The 25,291-nt window shown below is 50.5% G+C and overlaps 1 protein-coding gene across 1 annotated transcript in view; it reads right to left on the bottom strand.

The window, feature by feature from the left end:
* Trpv3 (transient receptor potential cation channel subfamily V member 3) overlaps positions 1-21,866 on the bottom strand; it is a 31,729-nt gene extending 9,863 nt beyond the window's left edge. Inside the window, exons 1-11 of the mRNA XM_048365106.1 lie at positions 21,748-21,866; positions 13,003-13,107; positions 12,778-12,864; positions 11,898-12,052; positions 11,266-11,442; positions 8,626-8,766; positions 7,623-7,903; positions 4,217-4,393; positions 3,233-3,391; positions 2,475-2,582; positions 1,716-1,789 (exon numbers count right to left, since the gene is read on the bottom strand). Coding sequence (XP_048221063.1) covers positions 1,716-1,789; positions 2,475-2,582; positions 3,233-3,391; positions 4,217-4,393; positions 7,623-7,903; positions 8,626-8,766; positions 11,266-11,442; positions 11,898-12,052; positions 12,778-12,864; positions 13,003-13,107; positions 21,748-21,866 — 1,583 coding nt within the window. The remainder of the gene's footprint in view (positions 1-1,715; positions 1,790-2,474; positions 2,583-3,232; positions 3,392-4,216; positions 4,394-7,622; positions 7,904-8,625; positions 8,767-11,265; positions 11,443-11,897; positions 12,053-12,777; positions 12,865-13,002; positions 13,108-21,747) is intronic.
* Between the last annotated feature and the right edge of the window lie 3,425 nt (positions 21,867-25,291).

The raw sequence follows: 25,291 nt of genomic DNA, 5'->3' as shown, positions 1-25,291 counted from the left end.
TATATAACTACTTAAAGATAATAAAAAAGCCTTTTACGATACTCAAAAATAATAAAATAAAATATATTTCTGTGATGATCAATTTTGATTATCAACTTGATTAGATTTGAAAATGCCTAGTTGATCAGTAACACTCACTTCTGGGTGTCTGTAAAGACATTTCCCAAGACAGTTGACATAGGGGACAGGAACTGAAGGGGGAAGTCCTGCCCTGAATGTGGGTACACACATCCGTCCAATAGGCTCAGGGCCTGATGGAACAAAGAGAAAAGAAAAAAACCTATTCTCTCTCTCTCTCTCTCTCTCTTCTTCTTCTTCTTCTTCTTCTTCTTCTTCTTCTTCCTGCCCTCGCTCTTCTCTCTCTCCACCATGAGGTACGCAACTTTACTGCAGCACAGCTTTCCACCATGATGCTCTACCTCACCATAGGTCAGAAACCACAGAACCAGACAACTATGCCCTGAAACCCCTGAAACTGTGAGCTGTGAACCCCCTAAAATCATTTCTTCTTTAACTTGATTTTCTCAGGTGTTTGGTCACAGTGACATAATATTGACACAACACCCAATAAGTGACTACATTTCCAGTTTTGTAAAAGTCTTCTTAAAAACACTCCCTTGCATATAACAGCAAGAAGTTTCCACCATTACAAAATAATCCAATCAAAATTAGGCCACTAGCAAGCTTGTTGTACTGGTACAGCGAAGAGCGACAGCTGTTTGATCAGCTGCATTTAAGACTGAGATGAGAGGGTGTCTCTACTTTCATCCATGCTAGCAAAAAGCAAATTTTTTTAAAATGAAGAGAAGAAGAGCAGAACTAAAACCAGAGGTTATATGGGTGTATTTTTTTTCTGGAACCATTACACTTCCCTGTTGATGGCAGATGTACATATGGCTTACATCCTCGGGCAGTGTCAAATCTAGTCTATCCACTTACTAAGAATACCGGAGTGCCCTACCTTCCCACAAAGATAAACAGCTTGGTTCAAACCTCTGGAAAGTAGTAACATAATAAAATCCCTAGGTATTTGCAAACATCAAACTAAAATTCTAGGTCTCATAGACCTGACCTCCTAAATACTCAGAAGCAAGACTATAGTGGGGTAGCCACAGCTTCAGACTCTTTCCCATTACTGCACAATCAAGCTGAGTCAGCCTCTGGTCATTTAGAGGCAGAAGTCATGGGAGCCTTTGATGTCAGCTCTGCATGGCCTCATTCAGAAAGGCCATAGAGCTGAGATTTCTAGCCAGGTCCCATGACCCTGTACTATCTGGGGATAAAGAGGTCCAAAGGCTGGGGCTTCAACATTCCTAAAACACTGTGTGGCTGTGGATGACTGACTGGCTTCCCTGCTCTGGAAGCTTCCAAGGTGTCCACAGATGCAACTGCTTTCTTGAGTACCTTCCTGTCCTGCAAAAGCCCCAGGTGGCAACATCAAGTCCCCAGACAGCTGCCCTGGAACACTGCTTGATGAAAAGGTCAACAGCATTGCTCTGTGAGTCAATAGGTGGGACTCTATGACAGTGTGGCTGTTCTACAGGTTTCTGAACCTCTCCACAGGTGTCCGTATGCCTCTCTTATTGGAAGGAAGTGGAGAGATCCTGTCATAGAGCCATGGAAGAATGCCTGTAGGTGGTAACATGGTAGGATGGCTGTTCTAGAGGACCTCAGTCCTGTCTGTGAAGTGCTAACCAAGAAAGTAATCTACTTACAAGACAAAGTGAAACCAGGCATCTGACAGAATGGACTGCAGATCTGAAGGTCTCAGCAGGAAAATGGCAATACCCTAAGGCCAAGAAGGAAAAGAAAACATCACTCTCCTCCTGACCCATGCTATGGGATGGGAGTAGGGAGGGGACTGATTGAGATCTAGAAAGAGATATACAAAGACCCAACCACAGCCAGGGTAGGGATCTGGAGGACATGCTGAAGGCGGATGCTCCCACAAATTGACTTACTCTCTAACTCTTCAACCCTAGTCCCCAGCTCAGGACCTTCAAAGCCATATAACCACCTACCATCCCTCCAAATGACCTAGCTCTCTAGCCTCTGTACTTGTGTTCAGGTGGATGGGTGGATAGATGGAAGGATGGATAGATAGAAAGGTAGTTGGATGAATAATGGAAGGATGGTAAGTAAGGTTGTTTGGATATTTGAGAGGATGAATGAATAGGTTGGTGAGAGAGGGTAGGTGATTGAATGGGTGGATGAGAATGTGGAGAAGACAGATGGCAGTAAGTGCCTGGAACAATTGATAAATGGTGAATAGCAAAATAGATGAAGGGGATGCAGTTGGTAAAATAGGCCTACTTTATTCATTTATTCCTATGTTGTAACTTAGGAATCTAAGGCTTAGCAAGGATCTCAAAAGCCCTCAGCAGTCATGGCAGAGCAGGGAAAGATAAAAGCCAGGCCTACAGTGACCTGCCTGTCTCTCAGGACAGTCTAAAATGGCTTCGCAGTCTACTCACCTCTTTCACAGAGATGCATGTGGCCCAGATGAGCACAAACATCCTCCCTAAGAGCTGCAGCCACCCCATCTTGTGTGTTAGGGCCAGGGGGTGTGGGAAGGCCTGGGGCTGAAAAAAGGAAGGTAGTGTGGATGAGGAACTGAAAAGGAAGGGAAGCTTTGAAGGGACAATGACTGATACACATGCCAGATCTCCAAACTGGGCCAGAGGCTACCAGGAAACCTCATCTCTGTAAAGGACAAGGAAAGAAACTGCAACCCCCTGCCTCTGACTGCCCAGCCTCAGCCAGAGCAGGAATCCGGAGCTCTCCAATGAGGCAGCCCCTTCCCAGACCCTCAGCAGGACCTCGAAAACAGCCTAAGAAAGCCAAGACTGTGCATGTTGATGGGTGGGCATCTGAGCTCAAGGGGATGGGGAAACTTGGCCAAATAACCTCCCTCCTTTTCTACCTCCTGTAGCCCCCACAGCAAAAACACCGAATCCATTTTAGACTCAAAAAGAAAGCCGAGGAAGGACCTGTAGTACCAATTCCCCAACTATTATCTCACATGAACCAGCCAGGGCTGGATACTCAGAACTCAGCCCCACCAAGCTCCGAGGACAGATTCTGTTCTCTAGAAACCTTGAAGAATGACACTTTGATGACCCCATGCAAGTTTCTTGACTGAATTCTCTAGGCCTCAGTTTCCCCCTATTAACTAGGGGCAGCTCCTAACTCCTCCAATTCTAACCATCCCATTGCTCCAGGCCCCACGTGCCTCTTCTTCCCGGGGACGGTAGTAGGAGACGAGCGTCAGGGTGATGTTGTAGAAGAAGTAGAAGCAGAAGGACAGGAAGAACATGTACTTGGCAAACTTCTTCCACTTCATATGCAGCAGTGTGTGCAGAGGCTCCAGGGTCAACATCTCATGCCGGTTCTAGGGGTGGAATCACACTAGTCACCATGGAGATGAGAGAGATAGTGAAGGACCATCTTCACAGGGCCCATCAGGACCTCTGAGTCAGCAAGGAGCCTATGACAGTTCTAGTCATTATGCCCAGGAGACTGGTTTGACTAGAAATGCTGGGAGGGAAGGCTGACACACAGCAGTGAGTGGGGACTAGAAAGGGCATCAGGTCTCTATCTGCCCCACTCCCTTCACTGTGCCATCTTAGGGCAGCCTCTGGCCCTCTCTGGCCTTACCTTTTCACCTATAAAACAATCTCTGCCTTACCAAACAGGATACTATGAGGATTCAGAGAGAGCCAGGCTCTGGAAAGCAGGCTCCATAGTGCAGAGCGAGGACTAGGCCCAGCCTGCTGCCTCACTTCTTCCCACAGCTGAGGGCTTCTTGGGGACAATCCTCTGCCTCTCCAGCTTCCTAAGCTCCCCCTCCTGCCACTTCCAGAAAGGCCTCTAGACTTTCTCCAGTTGTGCATTCCCTGCCCCTCTCATGAACTCAGGTTTAGAGCAAACAAGGATTCCTAACCAGGCCATATAAACTTTCAGAGGATAAGGGAAAAACAAAACAGAGAAGATTAATACTCGAGCTTCCTAAGATTCTCAGATCAAGAGATCTCTACCACTTGGGTCCACAGCCCAGGGTTTGCCAGAAAGAATTAAGCCCAGAATCTTCCCTGTCCCTGTCCTGTGTGTCCCAGCTCTGCTACTGAGGTCAAGGACCAGGGACTGCAGCACAGGCCCTCCCATGGTCCTCTGACCCTGGCCCAGGCCCTCCGCCCAGCCAGCCTGGGCCACCCACGTCGATATTTGTGTTGTAGACAATGATTTCCAGAACCGAGTTGTCAGCCATGGTGTCCACATTGGTGAGGTCATAGAGAGAGGACGACACGGGACCATACGCCCAGTCGGTGAACTTCCGGGACAGGCTGCGGAGTGGCTTCTCCTTGATCTCACGACTGAGGATGTACTTCAGAATCTGGGGAGAAAGAAGAAAAGCAATGTGGCTCAGAGCCATCAGAGCTAGGCCAGTGGGACAGCTGAGTTAAGGAAGATGCTCCTGCCAAGGGTAGTTTGAGTCCAGCCTTTGTTTGACACTGAACTCCCAACCCCAGCTATAGCTCTGGAATGGGTGTAGAGACCACAGTTCTGCCATCCTACCAGAGACCAAGGTGGGAAGACCCGCACTGCAGAGAGACTCATAACCACTTTCTAAAACCACATCCACTCAGTTCCAATCCAGTGAGGAATTGAGGAGCTTTTAGGAACTATTTTCATTTGACCTGGCTTGCAAACAGCTAGCTTTCCAGCTTCCTCACTCCATCTTGAGTCAAAGTCCATCTGGCTGACTCTGGTCACAGGGTGACACTGGGTACCAGCCTTTACAAAGATGCCAGGGGACCCATTCTTTTTTTTTTTGGCCAGTCCTGGGCCTTGGACTCAGGGCCTGAGCACTGTCCCTGGCTTCTTCCCGCTCAAGGCTAGCACTCCGCCACTTGAGCCACAGCGCTGCTTCTGGCCGTTTTCTGTATATGTGGTGCTGGGGAATCGAACCTAGGGCCTCGTGTATCCGAGGCAGGCACTCTTGCCACTAGGCTATATCCCCAGCCCAGGGGACCCATTCTTGCAGATCAGAAATCCTCAGATTCTGCGGCATAGGATCAATAGAAATTTCTTTAATTTTTGAAACTTAACTTTAAATCAGATCTCTGGAGGGAGGAGAATCAGAAGACTACATTTTGGGCTGGGAATATGGCCTAGTGGTAGAGTGCTTGCCTTGTATACATGAAGCCCTGGGTTCAATTCCTTAGCACCACATATACAGAAAAAGCCAGAAGTGGCACTGTGGCTCAAGTTGTAGAGTTCTAACCTTGAGCAAAAAGAAGCCAGGGACAGTGCTCAGGCCCTGAGTTCAAGCCCCAAGACTGGCAAAAAAAAAAAGAAAAGAAAAGACTGTAGTGTGTGTGTGTGTGTGTGTGTATGCGCGCACACGCGTGTATCACTCCTAAGGCTTGAACACTCAGGGCCTGGGAGCTGTCCCTGACCTTTTATGCTCTAGGCCAATGCTTTGCCACTTGAGCCACAGCTCCACTTCTGGATTTTTGGTGCTTGATTGGAAGTAAGAGTCTCTTAGACTTTCCTGCTTAGGCTGGATTTGAACTGAGATTTCAGATCTCAGCCTCCTGAGTAGCTAGGATTATAGGCCTGAGCCACTGCTCCCAGTGTAACAGATTGTATTTTTTACAGTCTTCTGGTGGTCTAATAGGCCAGCCCACTACTTCCTGAAGGCCAAGTCTTTAGTTACCCTAGATTGGGAACTGGGACACCCTAAGGCCTAAAGCTAAGAAGGGAGAAACTCATGGGAGAGGAGCATCAGAGACAGATTTCACACAGCTTAGTAGCATCGCCATGCTATGACAGGCTTAGGAGCCTGGGACATAATGGCCCTACTCAGCACAACCCCGCCTAGAAAGCCCTCGGGACAAGCTCAGTTTTAAGCCTCTGTGCTTTCCACTACCCTAAGGTGTCCATCTTGAACAGCTTAAGCAGCATCCATAAAAGTTTTCCAAGGACACTGAAAAGGAGAGAAGATTGCCAGGCACCAGTGGCTCATACCTGTAATCCTAGCTATGCAGGAGACTAAGATGTAAGGATAGTGGTTCAAAGCCAGCGTAGGTAAAGAAAAGTCCATGAGATTCTTATGCCCAATTAACCACAAAAAAAGCTCAAAGTAGAGGTGCTGCTCAAGTAAGAGAGCACCAGCCTTGAGAGAGAAGCCAAGCAAAAGTGAAAGTCTGAGTTATTTCAGTACTGGCACATGGAGTGGGAAAAGGAGAGAAAGAGACGAGAAGAGCTGCATGCCTCCCAGACTGTTCCTCAACTTCCACTCTGTCTTCTAGAGAATAAGGGAGTCTTTTGGTCACTTTCTATAGAGGGCACATCCTCCCTGAGCTGGGGTGACAAGAAGAGCACGTGCTACAGTAACATGCAAGGATGAGGTCTTGGAAGACGCTCACCCTACAACCATCATCTGACTCCTCAGAGTCCCAGCACTGTGTGACCCTAGAGCAGTAAAATGAAGGGGAGGCAAGCACACAATTCCATTACTGTTGAAGCCATTCTCCATCTACTCCTTCCCCCACAAAGCAGTAGAAAAGGTCCTTTGTGAGCTCCAGGTCAGGCCACTGAAAGGAGACAGAAGGCTCTCTGGTCAGCTGACTGAGAAGTGGGTACACAGCTGGGATTGCCTAATAGCTGCCACCTACCCAGTGTCCTCCCGCAGCCTTCCAGAAGCCACAGCTCCTGCCCAAGGCCTGGAAGCTCAGGATCTGTCCCTAAGGACCCAGTCATGTCCTTGATCTTAGACCAAACTGTGACTCCAGCCACCAACAGACATCAAAACCCAGCCAACCCGGGCTGGGGATATAGCCTAGTGGCAAGAGTGCCTGCCTCGGATACACGAGGCCCTAGGTTCGATTCCCCAGCACCACATATACAGAAAACGGCCAGAAGCGGCGCTGTGGCTCAAGTGGCAGAGTGCTAGCCTTGAGCGGGAAGAAGCCAGGGACAGTGCTCAGGCCCTGAGTCCAAGGCCCAGGACTGGCCAAAAAAAAAAAAAAAAAAAAACCAGCCAACCCGAGTCTTCACCAAGGCTCATTTGTGAGTTCCTCAAGGTGTGAGGGCCACATGCAGCCACTCTGTTCTGGAGATATGATTCAGCACCTCACCCAGCCAACAGGCTGGAGTCCATCCATAATGGAGCAGTTGCCCTATGGGCCACAGTCAGCCATTCTGGAACTCCTGCCCTCTTGAGGGGTTGAAGGCCCGAGGGTTAGACATTCAGCCCCTGCTTGGTACCTCAACACACAGAAATAATCAGCCAGGAAGCTGATGATCTTGAGTACCACCTCAGCCCTAGAGATGTCCCAATCTAGCCCCTCCTGGAAGTGCCAGGACAAGAGAGGCAATCATGGAGTAAAGGACCGAAGCCCATGATGGGGTGTGCCCATCTGCTGCATGTCAGAGGCTCCACATGGTCCCTCAGAGCCCAGGAACCCCTGCACTGCTGCATCCAAACCTAAGACTAGGTCTGTCCTAGGGCTGAGGCTGGGATTGTGGGGCCTCAGACGGGCCCCAGGCTTGGCGGAGTGGCCGCTGTGCCTCCCTGACCTGGCCTGACCTGACCTGGCCGCGCACCAGAACCCCACCTCGGCCTTGCCCATCTTCGCAGCCAGTTGCAGTGGTGTGAGGCCGTCGTGGTTGCGCATGGTCTCCAGTTCCCAGTTGCCGCTCCTCAGCAGAATCATGTCATACATGCGTTTAACGAAGTCATTCTGGGTCTTGAAGTCTTCGGCCACGGTTACCAGTGCATGCAAGATATTGTTTCCGCGGGAGTCCTGGGAGGTGATGTCCGTCTGCTCGTTCTCCATCAGCAGCTGCACGATCTCAGGCTGGTTGGTGCACGCTGCCAGGGCCAGGGGCGTTTCTCCTGAGGAAGGGGGACATCGAGGGGCTGGACTTGCCAAGCCCAGGGCTGTCTCCCCCAGCACTGTTCCCTGAGGTGCTCAGCCTCTCCCTGCTGGACAGGTGCTCGCCGCGATCGCCACCCAATGCATCTCCCGGTGTCCCCACAGGCCCTGGGACCCCAGGCTCACGTAGCAGCCAGACAACACTGTGAACACCCTACTGAAAGCGGAACCCGGGGGTTTATTTCCCTTTCAAGCTCACAGGCCAGAGAGCTCCGGAGGCCCCGCTCCCCACCCCAGCCTGGAGAAACCCCCAGGACAGGCCTCGAATCCTGGGATGGCAGAGAGGGGGCCGGAGCCTGTGGGGAGGAGGCTGGACGGAACACGCGGCAAACACGCGGGGAGACGTGGCCGCCCCCACCCGCAGCCCCCAAGCGCTGCCAGGAGTCGGAGCCTCCTGGAGCTGGGCTCGGGCGGATTGGGGCCGATAGGGGCTGGGATCCAGGCGGGATCGGGGCAGGATCGGGGCGGGATCGGGGTTGGGCCGGGGGAGGGGAGGGGCTGAGCTCGGGGTGGGATCGGGGCGGGATCGGGCCTAGGGTCCGGCGAGATCGGGGCGGGATCCGGGCTGGGTTCGGGGCTGGGCCCAGGACGGGTTCGGGGCTGGGCTCGGGCAGGAATCTGGCCGGGATTCGGGCGGGCTCGGGCCGGCATCGTGGCTGACCGGGCCGCCCACGGCACCCACCGAAGTAGAAGCCCTCGTGCTGGCGCCGGGGGTTGAAGAAGGCGCCCTTGGCGTGCGCGTTCACGTCGGCGCCCGCCGCGATCAGCGCGCCCGCGAGGTCCCGTTGCCGCCGCTCGATGGCGATGTTCAGTGCCGTCTGCCCTGGGGACAACGGGGGGACGAGGCGGCGTGGGGCGGACCGCGAGGACTTGGGGGGGGGGGGGGACGGGAGGGTGGGGAAGGGGAAGAACGGGGCGGACCGGGAGGACTCGGGGAGGGGGGGAGGGCGGGGAGGGAGAAGAATAGGGCGGACCGGGAGGACGGGGGGGGGGGGGGGCCGCGGGGGACAGGGGGTGGAGAACGGGGAGGACAGAGAGGATGGGGATGGGAGAGGGACGGGACCGACCGGGAGGTGGGGGCCAGGGGGCTCAGCTCGGGGAGCTGTGGTTCCCCCCACCAGCCTAAGCCCTGGCCGCCCCGGCCTGTGGGGAACGCCCCTCCCCTCCCCCCCAAACACAGAGGGGAAAAGGGGCATCTGGCAGAACTGAGACACCGTCTCTGAGCAAGAGGGACACTTGGCTTGCCAATAGGGGGAGGAGGAGGGAGCACAGGGAGTGCAGTGGAGGGGGGAGGGAGGGAGGGGTAGTGCAGTGGATGGGGAGGGAGGGGTAAGGGGAGGGATGGGAAGTACAGTGGAGGGGGAGGGAGGGGGAGGGAGGGGGAGGGAGGGAGGGGAAGTGCAGTGGAGGGGGGAGGGGAATGCAGTGGAGGGGGAGGGAGGGACAGAGTGGGAGGGAAAGGGGAGCTGCATCACCCCTGCAGCCCCAGGAAGGCAAGAAGCAGGTGTGAAAGAGGGAGCCAAGGGAGAGGCCAAGGCGGCAGAGGCAGAGGTCTATATCCCCACGGCCCCACAGCACCTTAACAGAGACACCAATAACTTTCACTTATTCACTCCATCAAAACATAGACTTCAGGGGCTGGGAATGTGGCTTGGCGGTAGAGTGCTTGCCTAGCATGCACGAAGCCCTGGGTTCCATTCCTCAGCACCACATAAACAGAAAAAGCCAGAAGCGGTGCTGTGACTCAAGTGGCAGAGGGCTAGCCTTGAGCTAAAAAGAAGCCAGGGACAGTGCTCAGGCCCTGAGTCCAAGGACCAGGACTGGAAAAAAATAAAAAAAATTTAAAAAAGTAGACTTCAGATACCGCCAGTGTGAGAACTGCAGAGGGGACTCACTAGTCCCCGCAGTCGCAATCCCACAGTCCGACAAGAAAAAGGAGGGGTTGGGAAAAAGAAGGGTGGGACCGGCAAGCTTGAGGCCAGGCCTCTAAGGCCTCCAGTGCCTCTCTGTGATGGCGTCCAGGGAAGCTCAGTCCAAGACTTCAGTCTTCCCTGAATTTCCTCTCCCCTCCTCCATAGCTTCCTTGCCTTCATGTGTGTGCACACAAAGAGGTATTGGGGCTTGAACTTAAAGCCTGTATGCTGAATCTCTTAGCTTGTCACGGCTGATGCTCTACCACTTGAGCCACACCTCCACTTCAGCATTTTGGTGGTTAACTGGAGATAAGAGTCTCAAGAACTTTCCTGCTTGAGCTGGCTTCAAACCTTGATCTGAGACATCACCAGCACCTGGCTCCTTGCCTTCTTGGTGCACATGTATGTATATAGTTTACAGAGTTTTCAAACAGTAACAAAATTAGTTTCTCCAGGAGAAGGGCTATGGGTCTGAAAGATCTCACCTTGAAAAACTGGATGTTTAATACCCTCAGCATATCAGCAAGATGGCTAATCATGAGCCATTTATTTTACCATAAAAGGTTATTGTCCCCAAGTCAAATGACACCCAGGGAAACATTATCCCCAATTATTTTTTCCTGGACTACCTATAAATGAAGCCAGATAACTAAGACCCAAATAGGCTATCTAATAATGATACTGATAATGACACTAATGGTTGCTTTGTCTTATCTCTTAACAGGACTCTAGCCTAATCTCCAGCCTTCTTTCCTTAATTTAAATACAATAATCTTATTCCTATCTTAGGGTTCTTGACCCAGCCTAACTCTGGATCCTTCTTGCATCAAAGACACTTCTCTGTCCATCCCCTGGGCCCATCCTGTCACTTTCTGTCACTTTACCTTTTTTTGCTTTGTTGTTGCTGTTCCAGTGCTAGGACTTAAACTCAGGGCCTGGGTACTCTCACTTAGCTCTTTCATTCAAAGCTGGTACTCTACTACTTAAGCCACATTTCCATTGCCAGCTTTTTGGTGCTTAATTAGAAATAAGAGTCTCACAAACTTCCTTGCCTGGGCTGGCTTTGAACCGTGATCCTCAGATCTGTCTCCTCAGTAGCTAGGATTACAAGCACGAGCTACAGATGCCAGCTCACATTATCTTCTGTTTTCATAGCATTGTTTGTCTAAAATCAGAGCAATAACCTTAATCTTACTTTTTTGCCTTTGTACCCCTGGGCCCAAAACAATGCCTAATGTGGAGTCAACACTCACAATTATGTGTAGAAAGAAAGGGACAAAAGAGATGCCTGCTGCATGACAGAAACCAGGCTACATGTTCAGGCCTCTCAGTGGCTTTGGTGTGTTTGTGTGGCCAGGCCAGCCACGGCCTGCACCCCACCCTGTGGAGCCTCTCCATGGACAGGCTACCTTCATACGCCTCCTCTGTATACTCAGCGTTGATGAACCTGTCCAGGATGTCATTCTCCTCAGCAAAGGCAAGCAGGATCCGCACGATCTCCTTGGTGTTGGGGTTGATGTTTAACAAGGCCTTCATCAGGCAGGTCTTCCCTGTGTCCGAGGCTGTCAGCTTGTGCATGAGAAAATCTGCACTCAGACAGGATAGGGGTTCAGAAAGGAGGGGCCAGCTTCCCTCAGCCCTCCCAGCACCCAGAAGAGGGAATGGGGCAGCAGTCACACTCCTCAGCATCAGGCTGGACATCTTTTCCTGCACAGCTCCAGTACCCTGAGCTCCCTAGCTGGCTTCTCTGTTCCCCACAGGACCCAGGAGAGCCCTATCTGAGGCCTTTTCTCTTGACCTTGTGCACTTCCTCCCCAGGGGAGGCACAGTCTCACCCACTTCTAGACTTCCCATTGTCCACTTCAGTGTCAACACCCTAAAATCTCCCTCTTCAACTTGTCACCTCTTCATGGCCTACACATGGAGCTCATTGCCACCAGGCAACCTGCTTGTCTCCTGTCCCCCAAGACCACTGGGGCAGAAGCCAATGGATGCATGTGGGTTCCCCCAGACCTACACCCTGTCCATGCCAGGCACTAACCAGGCACGTCTCGGCCGCGGCGCCGTTTGCAAAGCTCCTGCAGCTCCAGCAGCAGCTCCATCAGCTCCTCCACGCAGCCCTCCGATACGGCAGTAAAGATGCACTTCTTCAGCCGCTTCTTCTTCCGCCTCTGCTCTTCCTTGGCAAGGTTCGCACTGAGGCCAGAGCACATCTGTACTTGCCACCGTGTACCGCAGCCCCCACTCCCTCCCTTGCCCCCAGGGGGCATCACTGGCTCCCCTGCACCTCCCAGGCTCCTCTCCATGCCTGTAGTGCCTGTGCTGGGCCCACAGGTCCTCCTGACCTGTGCTACCCTATTAGGCTCCCCTCCCAATCTGTAGCCTTTTAATCATATTTATCAACAAGTTTGCATGCATGTGGGGACTCTCAGGAAGGATGTGTGCCCACTGGCCACAGGGGCAACCCTGGAAGCCAGGGCTAAGGAAAGAGAAGATTCCCTTTACTACTATGAGTTGTCTGAACTTTGCCATTGTATTCCTGTCTTCAACACTCCTCAGACAATCCTGGTAAAGCATGGATGTATCTCCTTTTCGTAGTTTCCTTACAAAATACATACTGATGTTTTGTATGCATGCATTTTAAACTTACATAAACTTGTCAGGTGCTAAATTTCTCATTCTTCTGTATAGTACAGTTTGGGTGCTTAAAATGAATGTGTGTTAGTTTACAATTTATATTTGATATTCTCCATCTACAAGATGTCCTGCACACTATAGCTATGGCCAGACCTCCAGACCTTTGTCCCAATACCTCAGGAATGTTGACTTCTTTCCCTTTCCTGTTGGGGGTACTGAAGCCTGGGCCCTGCCCCCTCTTCCCTCTTCTTAGGGGGGTGGGGGGAGGGAAGAGCTGGACTAACCTGGGACTGTTGGGATTAGATGGGGTCTCTGTAACATCGTCCTGAGGAGACTGAGGGGAGTCCATGTCATCACAGTTCCCAGAGAGACTGAAGAGATGCAGGGAGGCAAGAGAGGAACAACATAAAGATGGATAATGGCAGCACACCATGGCCAGGCCCCCCCAGTGTGGCCCAGGCACTGGTTGTCTGTTGGAACTGGGGGTTGGGCCAGGACCTGGTACTCACCACTGCCGGATGTTGGAGTCCATGGGCTTGGAGAAGATGGGGGGAGAGGTCTTGGTGACGGTGGGGTTGGGCTCGAACCCTTCTATCTCCAGGAAGAAATGTGCACTGAGGGGACACCCAAGCAAAGCCTTTAGAGCTGCAGCAGGGCCTGTCTGCCTGGATGTCCTCCAGCCCTGAGGGAGAAGCCCCCACCTATGGCCACCTTTGTGCCCTGTGTCTTCACCTAGCTCTCATAACAACAGGCACTGTCATTAACAGCCACATTTTGCCTTGGCTCCTGGGAGGCTCTGAGGCCAGGGCTCTGGCCCAGGGCCACACACAGGAAAGTGGTAGAGCCTGGGTTCAAGGCTGAGTCTGGATAACCTTTGTCAGTAGAAATGATGGATGAATGAGCCATCCATCTCTTCTCCAGAGTCTCTTCTCTCTATGACCTAGTACCTGAGGACCTGCAGCTGCCTTCAGGTGTGAGGAACTCTTCAGACATGGGGCCATAAGAACTGGATTGCCACCACCACCCAGCTGCCCCAAGAACTGAGATCTGACTTGTAAGCCCTTCAGGAAGAGGTCTCTAGACTATGATGTCTGCATAAGCCTTTGGCATTTTGAGGGAAGGGAAAAGAGGAGTGATGCTCACTATTCCTTCACTGCCCAACGCTACCACAACACCACTGGTCAGCACTTAGGTTGTTTGTTCCAACAGAAAACAAACCAAGGAGGCTGATCTAGAGCAGAGAGGACTTCAGAGACCCATATCCAGGGCTAGAAATCCTACATCAAGAAGGGAAACACAAGCCAGGCATGGCTGTGCAAGCCTGTAATCCAAGAACTCAGGAAGCTCAGGCAGGAAGATATTAAGTTTATGGCCAGCCTAGGCTATACCAAGACCTCATCTCAAGAAAAAAAGTAAAAACACCATGTCAAGAAAAAGGAAGAAGAGAGGAAGTGAAGCAGGGTAGCTTTCTCTTCAGGTCACAAGAAGATAAATAGGGGCCCCAGCTCCTGTGAGCTGGGTGAACACCAGAAGATAGGGGACTCTCACTGTCCCAAGAGATCCAAGACTCAAATGGAAGACATGACTCCCAGACAGCCACAGCTAGTCCCCACCTACAGACACTGATAAGTGTCATTGGACAGCCCAGTCACGCATTCAGAGATGAGCATTTTGTTGACACTAGTGAGACCGGATTGCCATCATGCAAGCCTCACCCAGCAGCCACCATAGCATAGCCGATGACTACGTGACTGCCCAGGACTGCCCAGGACAATGGCCTCCTGACTCCTGAGCCTTTCTCTAGGCAGACAAGGCTCCTAAACACCTCTACTGCCTGCTTACCACCTTCCTGGGCCCAGAAGGACCAATGCACTCCTTCCCTTATTCAAAAGACACCAGGGGAGCTCCAGTCCAGGTAGGAGGGAAGCAGACAGAGGATTCTGGTAAGGTTCTGGATGAAAAAGCAAGACAAGAAATGTGAGGCTCATGCCTGTGATCTTAACTACTCAGGAGGCTTGAGATCTGAAAATTGAGATTCAAAGTCCACTGGTGGAAGTGTAGTTCCAGTGGCAGTACACTAGCCTTGAGCAATAAAGTCAAACAAGAGCATAAGGCCTTCAGTTCAAAGCCCCAGTACACACACAGAAACACACACACACACACACACACACACACACACACACACACAGAGTCAGAGAACCTGATTCATCCCTGATGTCCAGATTCACGGTTCACATGGATTTCAATCTGGGCAGACTCAGCTTAACCCCTTGGACCAAAGTAGCTTCAGGGGTTAACTGTAGAGGACAGCTGATTATGGAGCCACTGCCCAGTGGAAGACAGAAAAGACCTGGAGCTATCCTGAGAACTTCCTCCTCTCCTTCAGGTACAGGCAAGCCTGAAAGGCTCAAAGCTATTCCAGAAATAGGGCATGTATTGGGCCTGGTCCAGAGACCTGGTCAACATATTCTTCCTGGTTATTGCCCATGAAGAGGAGCTTTCTAACCTAACTTAATAGCAAATCCTTTTCAACTTTTGACTTAGAACCTAACGCATGGGCCTTGGTATGCCTCTACCTCTGCCTTCCCAATGACCCTATATTGTCACTTTCTGTCTCCAGGGCAAAGAGTTCTCACGGAATGGATAAAAGTCAGGACAGATGATTCCTAGGGCCTGGACTCAGGCACCAAGGCGACTTCAGGATCACCCACTATGGGCTGTCCTTCTGAAGTGGGCATCAGAGATTTGACCACTCCTCCTCTGCACCTCTGCATGCCCTCATTTGCCACCCCAAAGCCAGCCTCACTCTATGGCAGTCACTCACGGGCTCCAAGCACAGCTGCTGAAGAGTTAGCCACAAATCATTCTGGCTGGTTGTCTCCAAACAGAGCCCCACTTACACTGGCCACTTGTCCCTAAGACAGTTGGCCCAGCACTTCCTTGAATGCCTCTTTATTGGTCTGGATTCATCTATGGTGCTTCTACTCAGTAAACCACCAACAGTATGCCAGGCACCACTCCTGGAGCCGGGGACATCATGGTAAGTGAGTGGTCAAATCCCTTCCAGCGATGCTACTTCACTGGATTGGTGAGAAGTGAAACCAGGGCTCAGGGCAGCAAGGCCATGGCTGTCTTTGCTCTTCACAGTGCAGTATCTTTTTAGCTGTCAGTTCTTCAATTGCAGGGACTGTGACTACATCATCCTTGATTCCCCAGAATCATCCCTGATTATCCATCGGTGATCCAGACACACAGAAAACCTCACTTATGGATGCATAGGGAGACGGATGGTAAGCGAAAGACAAGAGGGGAAAATTGCTGGTTGGACAGAATAAATATGTGGATGGATGGATGGATTGCCGGATGGATGGATGGATGGATGGATGGATGGACAGATTGATAGCTGGATGGTTAATGAGTAGACAGGTAACTGGTAAAGTGGATATATGAGGAGAACTGTGAACAGAATAAATATAATCTTAAACTATGAATGTTGAAAGTCTGCATCTTTCCCATGGCTCCTACTGGGCTCTCAATTACCCGAAGGCTCCCCTCTCCTAAGCCCCATCCCCTTCCTAAGCCTGATCTACTCTCAATCTTGGAGTCCTGTGTCCCTCCACTCTCTCTCCATCTTCTCAAGGTCTCCTCCCAGAGCCCACACACACACTCAGAGGCTGGGCACTGTCTCTGAGTTTTTGTGCTCAAGGCTAGCACTCTGATGCTGCTGGAGCCTCAGCTCCACTTCTGGCATTTTGGTAATTCATTGGAGGGTCTCATGGACTTCTCTGCCCAGACTAGCTTTGAACCTCAGTCCTTGGATCTCAGCTTCCTGAGTAGCTAAGATTGATTATAGGCAAGAACCTCCAGGACCCAGCTTCATATTATTTTCTGTATTAGATTATGAGCTCCCCAAAGGAAAAATACTATGTTTTCTTAAGTCCCAAAGTTTGTCTTTGTGAAATGTAGATGTTTGATAAATAATCTTCAAATTAAAAAAAAGAAAAGCCTTGGCAGAAAGGGCAGGTGGGGGGGAAAGGATAGACTGGTAGAAAAGGAAGTCTGTGGCTTGGGAATGTAAGGAGAACGATGACAGCCAGGCTGGGGATAGGGGAGCTGGTGACTGGACAAGGACCTGACTCCAGAGGCAGTAAAGCTGCTAGATCATGATGACCCATGTCTGCCCTACTTGCCGCCACACACTCTGCAAGCCATGTCACACTCGACGCACATGGCAAGGTCTTGGCCTCATGACACCCTGGCGCCATTCCTGCTGCAGATGTTGATTGTGGGTTCCTGCCTCTGGTCTAAGCCAAAGGGCACACCTGGGTATTGTTAGCTCCAGTGGACAGATAGCTCTACCTCATTTCTTCAGTTCTGTCCCTTTAAAGTTGGGGAAATTCCAGGATTGGAAAGGAATCCTAGAGCTGAGAAGATCATCTGGACACCTCCTTTGTCCCAGAAATGACTTTGAGTTCTGAGTTCTTCAAGACTGGCTCCTCCATATCTTCCATCAGCCTAAGTCTCAGTCCTGAAAATCACCTTGCCTATGGTAAGGAGGCCCCAACAGCAGCTACTCACAGGAAAAGATCTTCTGTTCAGGGAAAGTTTCCAGGTCCAAACGTTTCTCCCCACTTTAGACCAAGAGACTAGGCCAATCAGTCACTGAGTCAGTAAACCGAACCGGGAGCTAAGTTCATGGACTCAGAGGGACTCAAAAAGTACATCTAAACTGGTCCTGTAGCCAAAACTGATATTTTCCTAATATCCAGTCTTCAGTCCTTCCCTGGCACAGCTCAGAGATGTTTCTGTTCCTTTTACGCTGTCCTAAAACTCCCATGAACCTATCTCAGCTCTGTCTCTACCCAGTTCTATCTCCTGTACTCCTCTTTCCACCCAGAGGTCCCACACTTGGCTCTTAGTCAAATTTTCCTACTTGCATTGGACTTATTCCTCCTAAATTTTCTCCCTTCTCCTCTGAATGGCCCACATTGAGATGGAATCCTCCCTCTCAGAAGGAGGAATGTCTTCACTCCTTCTTCTTCCTTCCTTACTACAGCAGATCTCACACCACCAATATTTCTATGTCTTGGTGGTCAGGGATGTAGAGGGGGCTCAGAACTCATCATCTACCCCTTGGGCTTCCCAACAGCCTCCTCTTCTGCAATCCATCCTCCACAAATATCAAAGTGCAAATCTCACCATCTTTTCCCACACAGGCAAACTCCACTAATGGCTCACTTCTCTTGTGATTGTCCAAGTTTCTTAACTGACCACCAAGAATCAGCTGAGTTATGCTAGCATAGCTAGAGCAAAAGCTCTTAGACTGTACCTAGCCTTGTCCCCATTCCATTTTTTTTTTTGCCAGTCCTGGGGCTTGAACTCAGGGCCTGAGCACTCTCCCTGGCTTCCTTTTTTTGCTCAAGGCTAGAACTCTACCACTTGAGCCACAGCACCACTTCCAGCTTTTTCTATGTGTTACTGAGGAATCAAACCCAGGGCTTCATGCATTCTAGGCAAGCACTCTACTACTAAGCCATATTCCCAGAACCCCCCACCATTCCATTTTTAAAACTATACTTTTAAATTAAGCTACTACATTTTGAATCTAAGCACCAAAACAGAATAGACTTTACATTTTGTTTATGCAGTTAAACAACTACCATCTGTCAGCACACCATGAGGCAGAAACTGATAGTTTATTTGTGCTGATAAACGATTATATCAACAAATAGATCAAATCATTTCACAATGTGCAGTAGATACACCAAGACCTCAGATTATCCCCTTTCTCTAGGATGTACCAGAGAGCTACCAGCATAGTACAAGATAGCCCTCTTCCAAGACAAGACAGCCTGGGGCAACAAGTCTGGAAGGGTGGTGTCACTACTGTCTCCTGTGGTCACTTAAAGCCACCTTAGCCAGTTAAGCCACCTCTGGTAACTCTAACTTCTCCCCCTGTCTCTCTTGGCAAGGTGGGAGAAGTCAAGTCCCTAGGAAATACATTTGGGTACATGGAAAGCCGGTCTTTGGGGGATATGGGAATGCACCTGCTCTCACCATCACAAGAACCGATGTCTGGTGGTATTGTGGGGGACTTTTGCTTGAGATTTTTCTGGTCAAATGGAATAGAATCTGTAGTTTGGTTCAACTGGCTATCCCTTTCACTCTGGCATTTCAGAAACCAAAGCCCTCAGCCGGGTGCCAGTGGTTCAAGCTTGTGATCCTAGCTACTCAAGGCTGAGATCTGAGGATGAAGGTTTGAATCCATCCCAATAAACTACTCAGAAAAAGCCAGCACTTGGTGTGCTCCAAGTGGTAGAGCACTAGCCTTGAACCCAGAGAGGCTCAGGGACAGAGTCCAGGCCCTGAGTTCAAGCCCTGGAACCAGAAAAAAACAAAATAAAAAACAAAAATAAAGCCCTCTTCAACAAAAGTTAGACAAAAACAGGACCTTGACCCCAGGAGGATCATTTGCCCTCCAGGTTTACCTTGATGCTGTGAGGGTCCAATGAGGAGTCCCTGAAAATCTAAGGCTAGAATAAAAAAATTTCTGAATTTGAACCAGCCCTATTTGAGAATTACAAAACAATTGGGTCCCACTTACAAGATGGCATAGGAAAATTGGATGGCTCCTGATATTATGCTAGCATGATAAAGGGGAAGGTACGTGTCCTGATTGAAGGTTGTACCTTCATCTTCAAAAACACAACCCTGATGAGACCGTCAACTACAAGTTCAGCATTAAATGGCTCCCTTGCCATGGAAGGGAGTGTTTACTGAAATTCTGAAGTCCCTCATGTAATTGAGACAATGGCTTTAACTAGATATTGTGGAACTCATTCATATGGAGACTAATGTTAAAACAGTTTGAAGGGAAGAACGGAAAATAAAAAGAGGGAGAATTGTGAGGGAAAACGAATCATATCCCAAACCCCAGATATGAACTTATCAAACACACCAGACCCAGTGATTTATACTCCTTCCTCACCTGAATCATATAAACTAGGAGTGGGGTAGAGTGGCAAACACTGACCCGGCATGAGACACCTGGGACAGGTGACCTTTGTCTGGGGTTCGGGCACCACTTGACTTATGATGGCTCAATGACTAAGTACTATTTTCATCTAACCACCTGGTAAGGCACTGTTTATATCTGAATGTGCTCTCTGCTCAAGCCTTGGACTGGCTCCCTGAACCCATTGACACAGTTTGCTACCTGTCCTCTCATTTCTATATTATCATAATGTATACCATGTGATCTGAGAGTTCATATTAGTAATCAAGATTGTAATAAGAGAACTTGCATTGCCAGCAGCCCAGGCTACCAAGTGAATTCAGTACTCGGTGAATTAGTGGAAATCAATTTGGTGTAACTTGTGAATCCGTTGTTATTCATAAAATTCTGACCCTGCAGGAAGATACAAGCACATCTATCTATGTCTCTGACATAGCAAGATTGGCATAGGAGGACTCCATACTAGTTGAAGTAAGAATCCAATAAAGAAACAAACCATTGGCAAAATAATTGGAATTTACAAAAATTTTTCCAAACAAATTAAACAAGGTAGGTAATACTCAGCAGCCCCACCACAGATTCCTAAAAAGTCTTGCTCATGACACAGCCTCAACGAGACTCATCTCCCCAAACTACTATCTAGGCACTGCTGCCAGCCGCTGCCCCTGCTCACACTCTTTCCCTTCGTCTCCATTAGGCTTAACATCACTCCCCCCAGAAAGTGCCTCAAGACTGGGCCAGGATCAGCACTGCTCTCCCTCTACATGCCTCTTCGGCCTTCCCTCTCTGGGTGGTCTCCACACTTTCCTTGGTGGCCTTTCCTCCAGACTGTGAGCAGGAGTAGACAACCCTTCTCTCTGTGTCCCCATCTCTCCAGCCTGGGCCAAGCACACTGGCTGCCTTGGGGCCCAGGCTGAAGGAAAGCACCAAGTTCATCTCTGGCCCAAAAAGACCCTTGGAACCAGGAAAGAGGATTCCAAGCAAGTGAGACATCCCAGACTGGGGGCTATACCACATCTGAGAGAAGCACCACTGGGGCAGCCTCCTTGTCCAGGTTGACCCATGAGAGGGCACCCTACCAGCTGAAGGGTAGAGGACCAGCCCTGAAGGACATTCGGGAGTGGGAAGGGGTGAGCTTAATTAATAAAGCCCCTTCTCAGCTCCCTCTGGGGAATAGAACTTGCCATCCAAACCCTGCCCTGCTCCCAGGAGCCTCATGAAGTGACAAAGGTGATGATGAAAGGAGCAAAAATAAGATCAACATGTGCTGAGCACAGACCATGCACCAGGCAGTGTTCTGAGCACTCTTGACCTGATTCCAGTTAACCATCATCCTGTCAGCTGGTGCTATTGCTCATGTCCCCAGGTAGGGGCACGTGACTATAACCAACTTAACTGTAACTTCCATTTGGCCCTAGAGGATAATCAGTACAATAGGTAGCTGAGAGTCTTATGCTGGCTACTAGAATAAGGAGAAGCTGTTCCTTCTCCTCTTTCCATCTCTCCTCCTTCTCTTCCTCTTCCTCTTCCTCCTCCTCCTCTCTTTCCTCTTCCTCTTCCTCCTCCCATCTTTCCTCTTCCTCTTCTTCCTTCTTATTTTTATTGCACTACTGAGGGATGAACTCAAGGACTTAAACTCGCTAGACAGGAGTTCTACCATTTGAGCCACACCAGCCCTTGTTTGCTTTAGTTTATTTTTCAGGTAGAATCTCACTTTTTTGCCTAGAGATGGCCTCAGACCATAGTCCTTCCATCTCTGCCTCTCTTGTAGCTGAGATTACAGGCATGCACCATCACACCCAGCTAGATTGTTTTTCAACTAACATTGGACCTGTTACCAGTTTTTGTGCTAATAGAAATCCCAGGATTTCCAGGATTGTCCTATCTTACTTTCTCCAAAGACATATTTCTGTTCCTAAGCTCCCAATAAAATTGTACGTTGTGCAATCCTGCATTTGTCTGCCTCTATCTTTGGTTTCAGGGTTCATTCCTGGCTACCTGGTATTCCTACCCACCTTTCTGTTCTCAAGGGTTGCCCCAGCAATTCCTTTATTCTTGCCTCAGTGCCCCTGACCCCTGAGGGAGATTACCCTAATGAAGCCAGTCATGTAGACGTCCCAACAAGACCCCAAGTACGCAGAGCTGTCCCTATCAGACCTGGATGGACCCCAGGGCACCCCTAATGACTTGAAGTCCTAGGGTCCCTGGAGAGACTCCCAACCTGAGCCTACAGTCTCACCTCTTCTTGGTGGGAGTGAGCTCCGCTGGCCTCTTCTCCGTCAGGACAACGGGGTTCCCGGTGGGGGCAGTGGCTCTCCTGCTGACGAGGGGCACCATCTCTTTGGGATGAGCATTCATGGCTAGAACACAATCACTGGGATCAGAAGAAGCTTCCAGGAGCTTCAGACCCCCCCCCTTTTTTTTTTCTTTTGTCATTCCTTGGAGCTTGAACTCAAGTTCTGGGCATCGTTCCTGAGCATTTTTGCTCAAGGCTAGCAATCTGCCACTTTGAGCCACAGCACCACTTCCAGTTTTTGAGTGGTTAATTGGAGATAAGAGTCTCACGGGCTTTTCTGCTTGGGCTGGCTTCGAATCTTGATCCTCAGATCTCAGCCTCCTGAGTAGCTAGTATTACAGGCCTGAGCCACTGGCACCTGGCTAGCTTCAGACCCTTTGGGGTACCATCCTGCCCTGGTTCACACCCCCTGAGACAGAGAGCACACCCACAATCTTCCTCCTGTTAGGCCCCAATTCTTTCCCTAGCTTCCCTATTCCATTTCTGGTCCTAGAAGAGCCATAAAAGTAGAGACAACAATGTCCCTAGCTCCTCCCTTTATCACCATCTCAGCCTCACCAGTCTCCAAATGAACTTCTGAGATTTACCTCTGCTTTCTAAATTTCCTCCTAATTTTTTGTGCTCAAATATATTCTCCAAGAGATCTGGCCTTGACAAGGCAGGAACATCATCTTCTTCTCTCTAGACACCATGCTCCTAGTAACACACCCTCTAGAACCTTGGTGTTTGGGATTTCCCAGCAACCAAATGATCTCTGCAGTGAAGACACAAATTGTCCCCAGCCTCCCCACAAAGCTGAATATAACCAGCACGTGGCTGTCCAGCTGCTGGACCTCATCTTTCCTGGAAGGAGCAGTTGAGTGCCTACCCCGCAGGCAAGGGAGGCAGGCACTTAGTCCACAGCTGCTTTACTATCCTCAGTATGGGCTGGAAGCCATGCTGCATCCCAACGAGTGTGGAAGCACTGGCTCGGAAAAGGGACTGTGATGGCTTCCAAGGAGAATAGGACTGGGAAGGACTCCTAATGGTTACTGTATGGAGGAGGGGCAGTCCCAGCTGAGAACACAGGTCGGGCTGACAAGGATCAGACAGGTCAGTGAGATGCAGGGCTGGAAAACCTAGGGAGTGTCTGGGGAGCCCTGGCAGGGAGAGGCTTGCGTGGGGGAGAGGGGGGAAGGTGAGCCAGGAAGTGAAGGGCTTCAAACACCACATGGGTATCATGGCTGGTCCCAGACCAGCACAAGCAGTAAAGGGCCCAGGGGTGTGAGGGGCAACCCCTCAGGAAAAGCAGGAACCCAGGGGAGGCTGTTGTGGAGGCCATGGGGACACGGAAGAGCCAGATGGCCCTGCAGGATAAGACAGTGGTACACATAAGAGATGACTCTGCAGTTTGGGGCCCATCTTGACTCAAGTCATCTCAGGAAAATCACTCAGATTCAGGACCCTGCTATAACCATTGGGCAGCCTTTATTTCTTGCCCCAGCTCAAACAGATCTGTAGACAGAAGAGGCTAGGAAAGAAGGAAGGAAATGGAAGCCTTCCCCAGGTCTCTGGTTTCTCTGCAACCCATGATACAGGTCCTGCTATCCTTTCTGTCCAGCCCTGGGCCCCGTGTAGGCTACCCTGGGGCAGGAGAAGGTCAAGACAAGCTGGACTGGGGCTGAGTAGCTATAATTAACTCCCTGCGTCACCCTGTAAAGCCTGTGTTCTCATCTGATGGCCTCTCTTGACGTCCTGGCCCTGCCTCTCTCTGGGGCTCAGCTTCCTCACCCAGGAAGTGAATGGATATTGAGACTCTCAAGTCCTGGCACTGATTTAAATGACTTGTCCTGTGATATAGACCAGGCCTAGGGGCCATGGGGAGACCCCACTACTGCTGCCTCAATACCTCAATACCTCGGAGTGTCTGGCCATTCCTTCTCCTGCCCTAAGCCCCTTCGTCCTGTCCCACACTCTCTGGCATTCCTGCCCCAGGAAGCACCTCCCTCACCTGACTGCGTGGGCAGAACCCACAGCCTTCTCGTGGCACCATTTCTACTGTTCAGCCCCAACTCCTTCCCAAGCTTTCTGAGCCTATAGGGGAGAAAAGCAGGCTTGGCTCAGAGGAGGCAGGTCCCTGCCCAGAGCTCCCCAGGGGGAGGCCCTGTGCCTTGGGAACTCACCTGGCAATGTTCTCGGTGGTAGTGGCAGGCCTTGCTTTGACATCACCACATGTCTGGGGCCCAAAGACCCCCATCAGGAAGGTGACTGAGATGACAAGAGGCACTCATCCTAGACACTGGGGATGGCCGGTGGCTGGAACTCAGCATCAGAGGCAAAACTGGCTGGGCCACCTGAGCTAGGCACCAGGCAGGCCACACCCACCACCCACGTGCTCTGCCTGAGTCACCCCCACACCCACAGCCTTAGCTCTACCCCACAGGGTAAAAGGCTGGGGGAGGCCCTGCCTTGGCACAAGGCTAGAGGTCTTGTCCCAACTCTTCCCTCTCTTGTATTTTTACAGTCAACAAGTACTTGCCATCAAAAACCTCCATTTTCTCAACTGGAAGATGGGAATCATAGAATTCACTGCCCAACTGTATTAAATGCAAAGGTCATGAAGGTGAGAGAGCTTAATAAATGGCTAAGCGCTTTGCCCTGAGTCCTGGGAGGGAAAGCTACAACTCTAGTTGACCCCAGCATGGCCAGCCCCAAGACTTAGCATTCATCCTTCCAAGAAAGCCCAGGATTCATATCCTTCAGAGACAGGAAATCCTCAGCAGAAGGCTGGACTTCCCAACAGCCTGCACCATGGACCTTCATGTCAGACAGCCTCACCCCTTCCTGGGTGAGCAAATCATTTCTCCTGAGCCTTCATTTCTTCACCTGTGCAATGTGCATACTGTACCTTGCAAAAAGTAACCGTGGCTTAAATGACAAAGCAAAAGGAAAGGGCAAGATCAACTCAGAACAGCATGAACTCAAGACATAGTGATGGCTATTAGGTGTTGTGTTTTTTGAGGGCCCAGGGCACTGCTGGGAAAAAAAAGCCTGGGGTGTGGCAGGAGGCAGAGGCAACAAGCCTCCTAGGCCATGACAGACAGGGGGGCAGGACAGAGGAAGCTTTCAGAGGTGGCTGAAGTATAGGGCTGCTTTTGCAGATTAATCTAAGGGAGTCCTGAAATCTCACTGATGTTCCTGAAAAGCCACCATCAAAGCCCAACCTCAAGTGAAGCACTGCCAGGCTGTTGCTCCCTTGCTCAATCCTGACTCAGCTCTTGTTGCCCCTCCTGCCTAGCTCCTGATGGTGTCAGAACCTTGCAAATGAGGCTGTTCTGGTCTGAGTCTTTAAGCTTTTCCTCATGGTCCACCCAGTAGCTAGTTAAAAAGGTCTCTTATCTCCTACCCAGAGGCATAGTCTCTATCTATCCAGGACTAAGGGCCATCTCCTTCACCTGTAAGCACCGCAGGCCCAATCACCACAGAGGGAGAGAGGCACTACCTCATG

The sequence above is a fragment of the Perognathus longimembris genome, chromosome 17 (assembly GCF_023159225.1).
Source record: "Perognathus longimembris pacificus isolate PPM17 chromosome 17, ASM2315922v1, whole genome shotgun sequence".
In the NCBI taxonomy this organism is placed as follows: domain Eukaryota; kingdom Metazoa; phylum Chordata; class Mammalia; order Rodentia; family Heteromyidae; genus Perognathus; species Perognathus longimembris.
The sequence above is the reverse complement of the archived record's forward strand: the minus strand, read 5'-3'. Positions and strand labels throughout refer to the sequence as shown.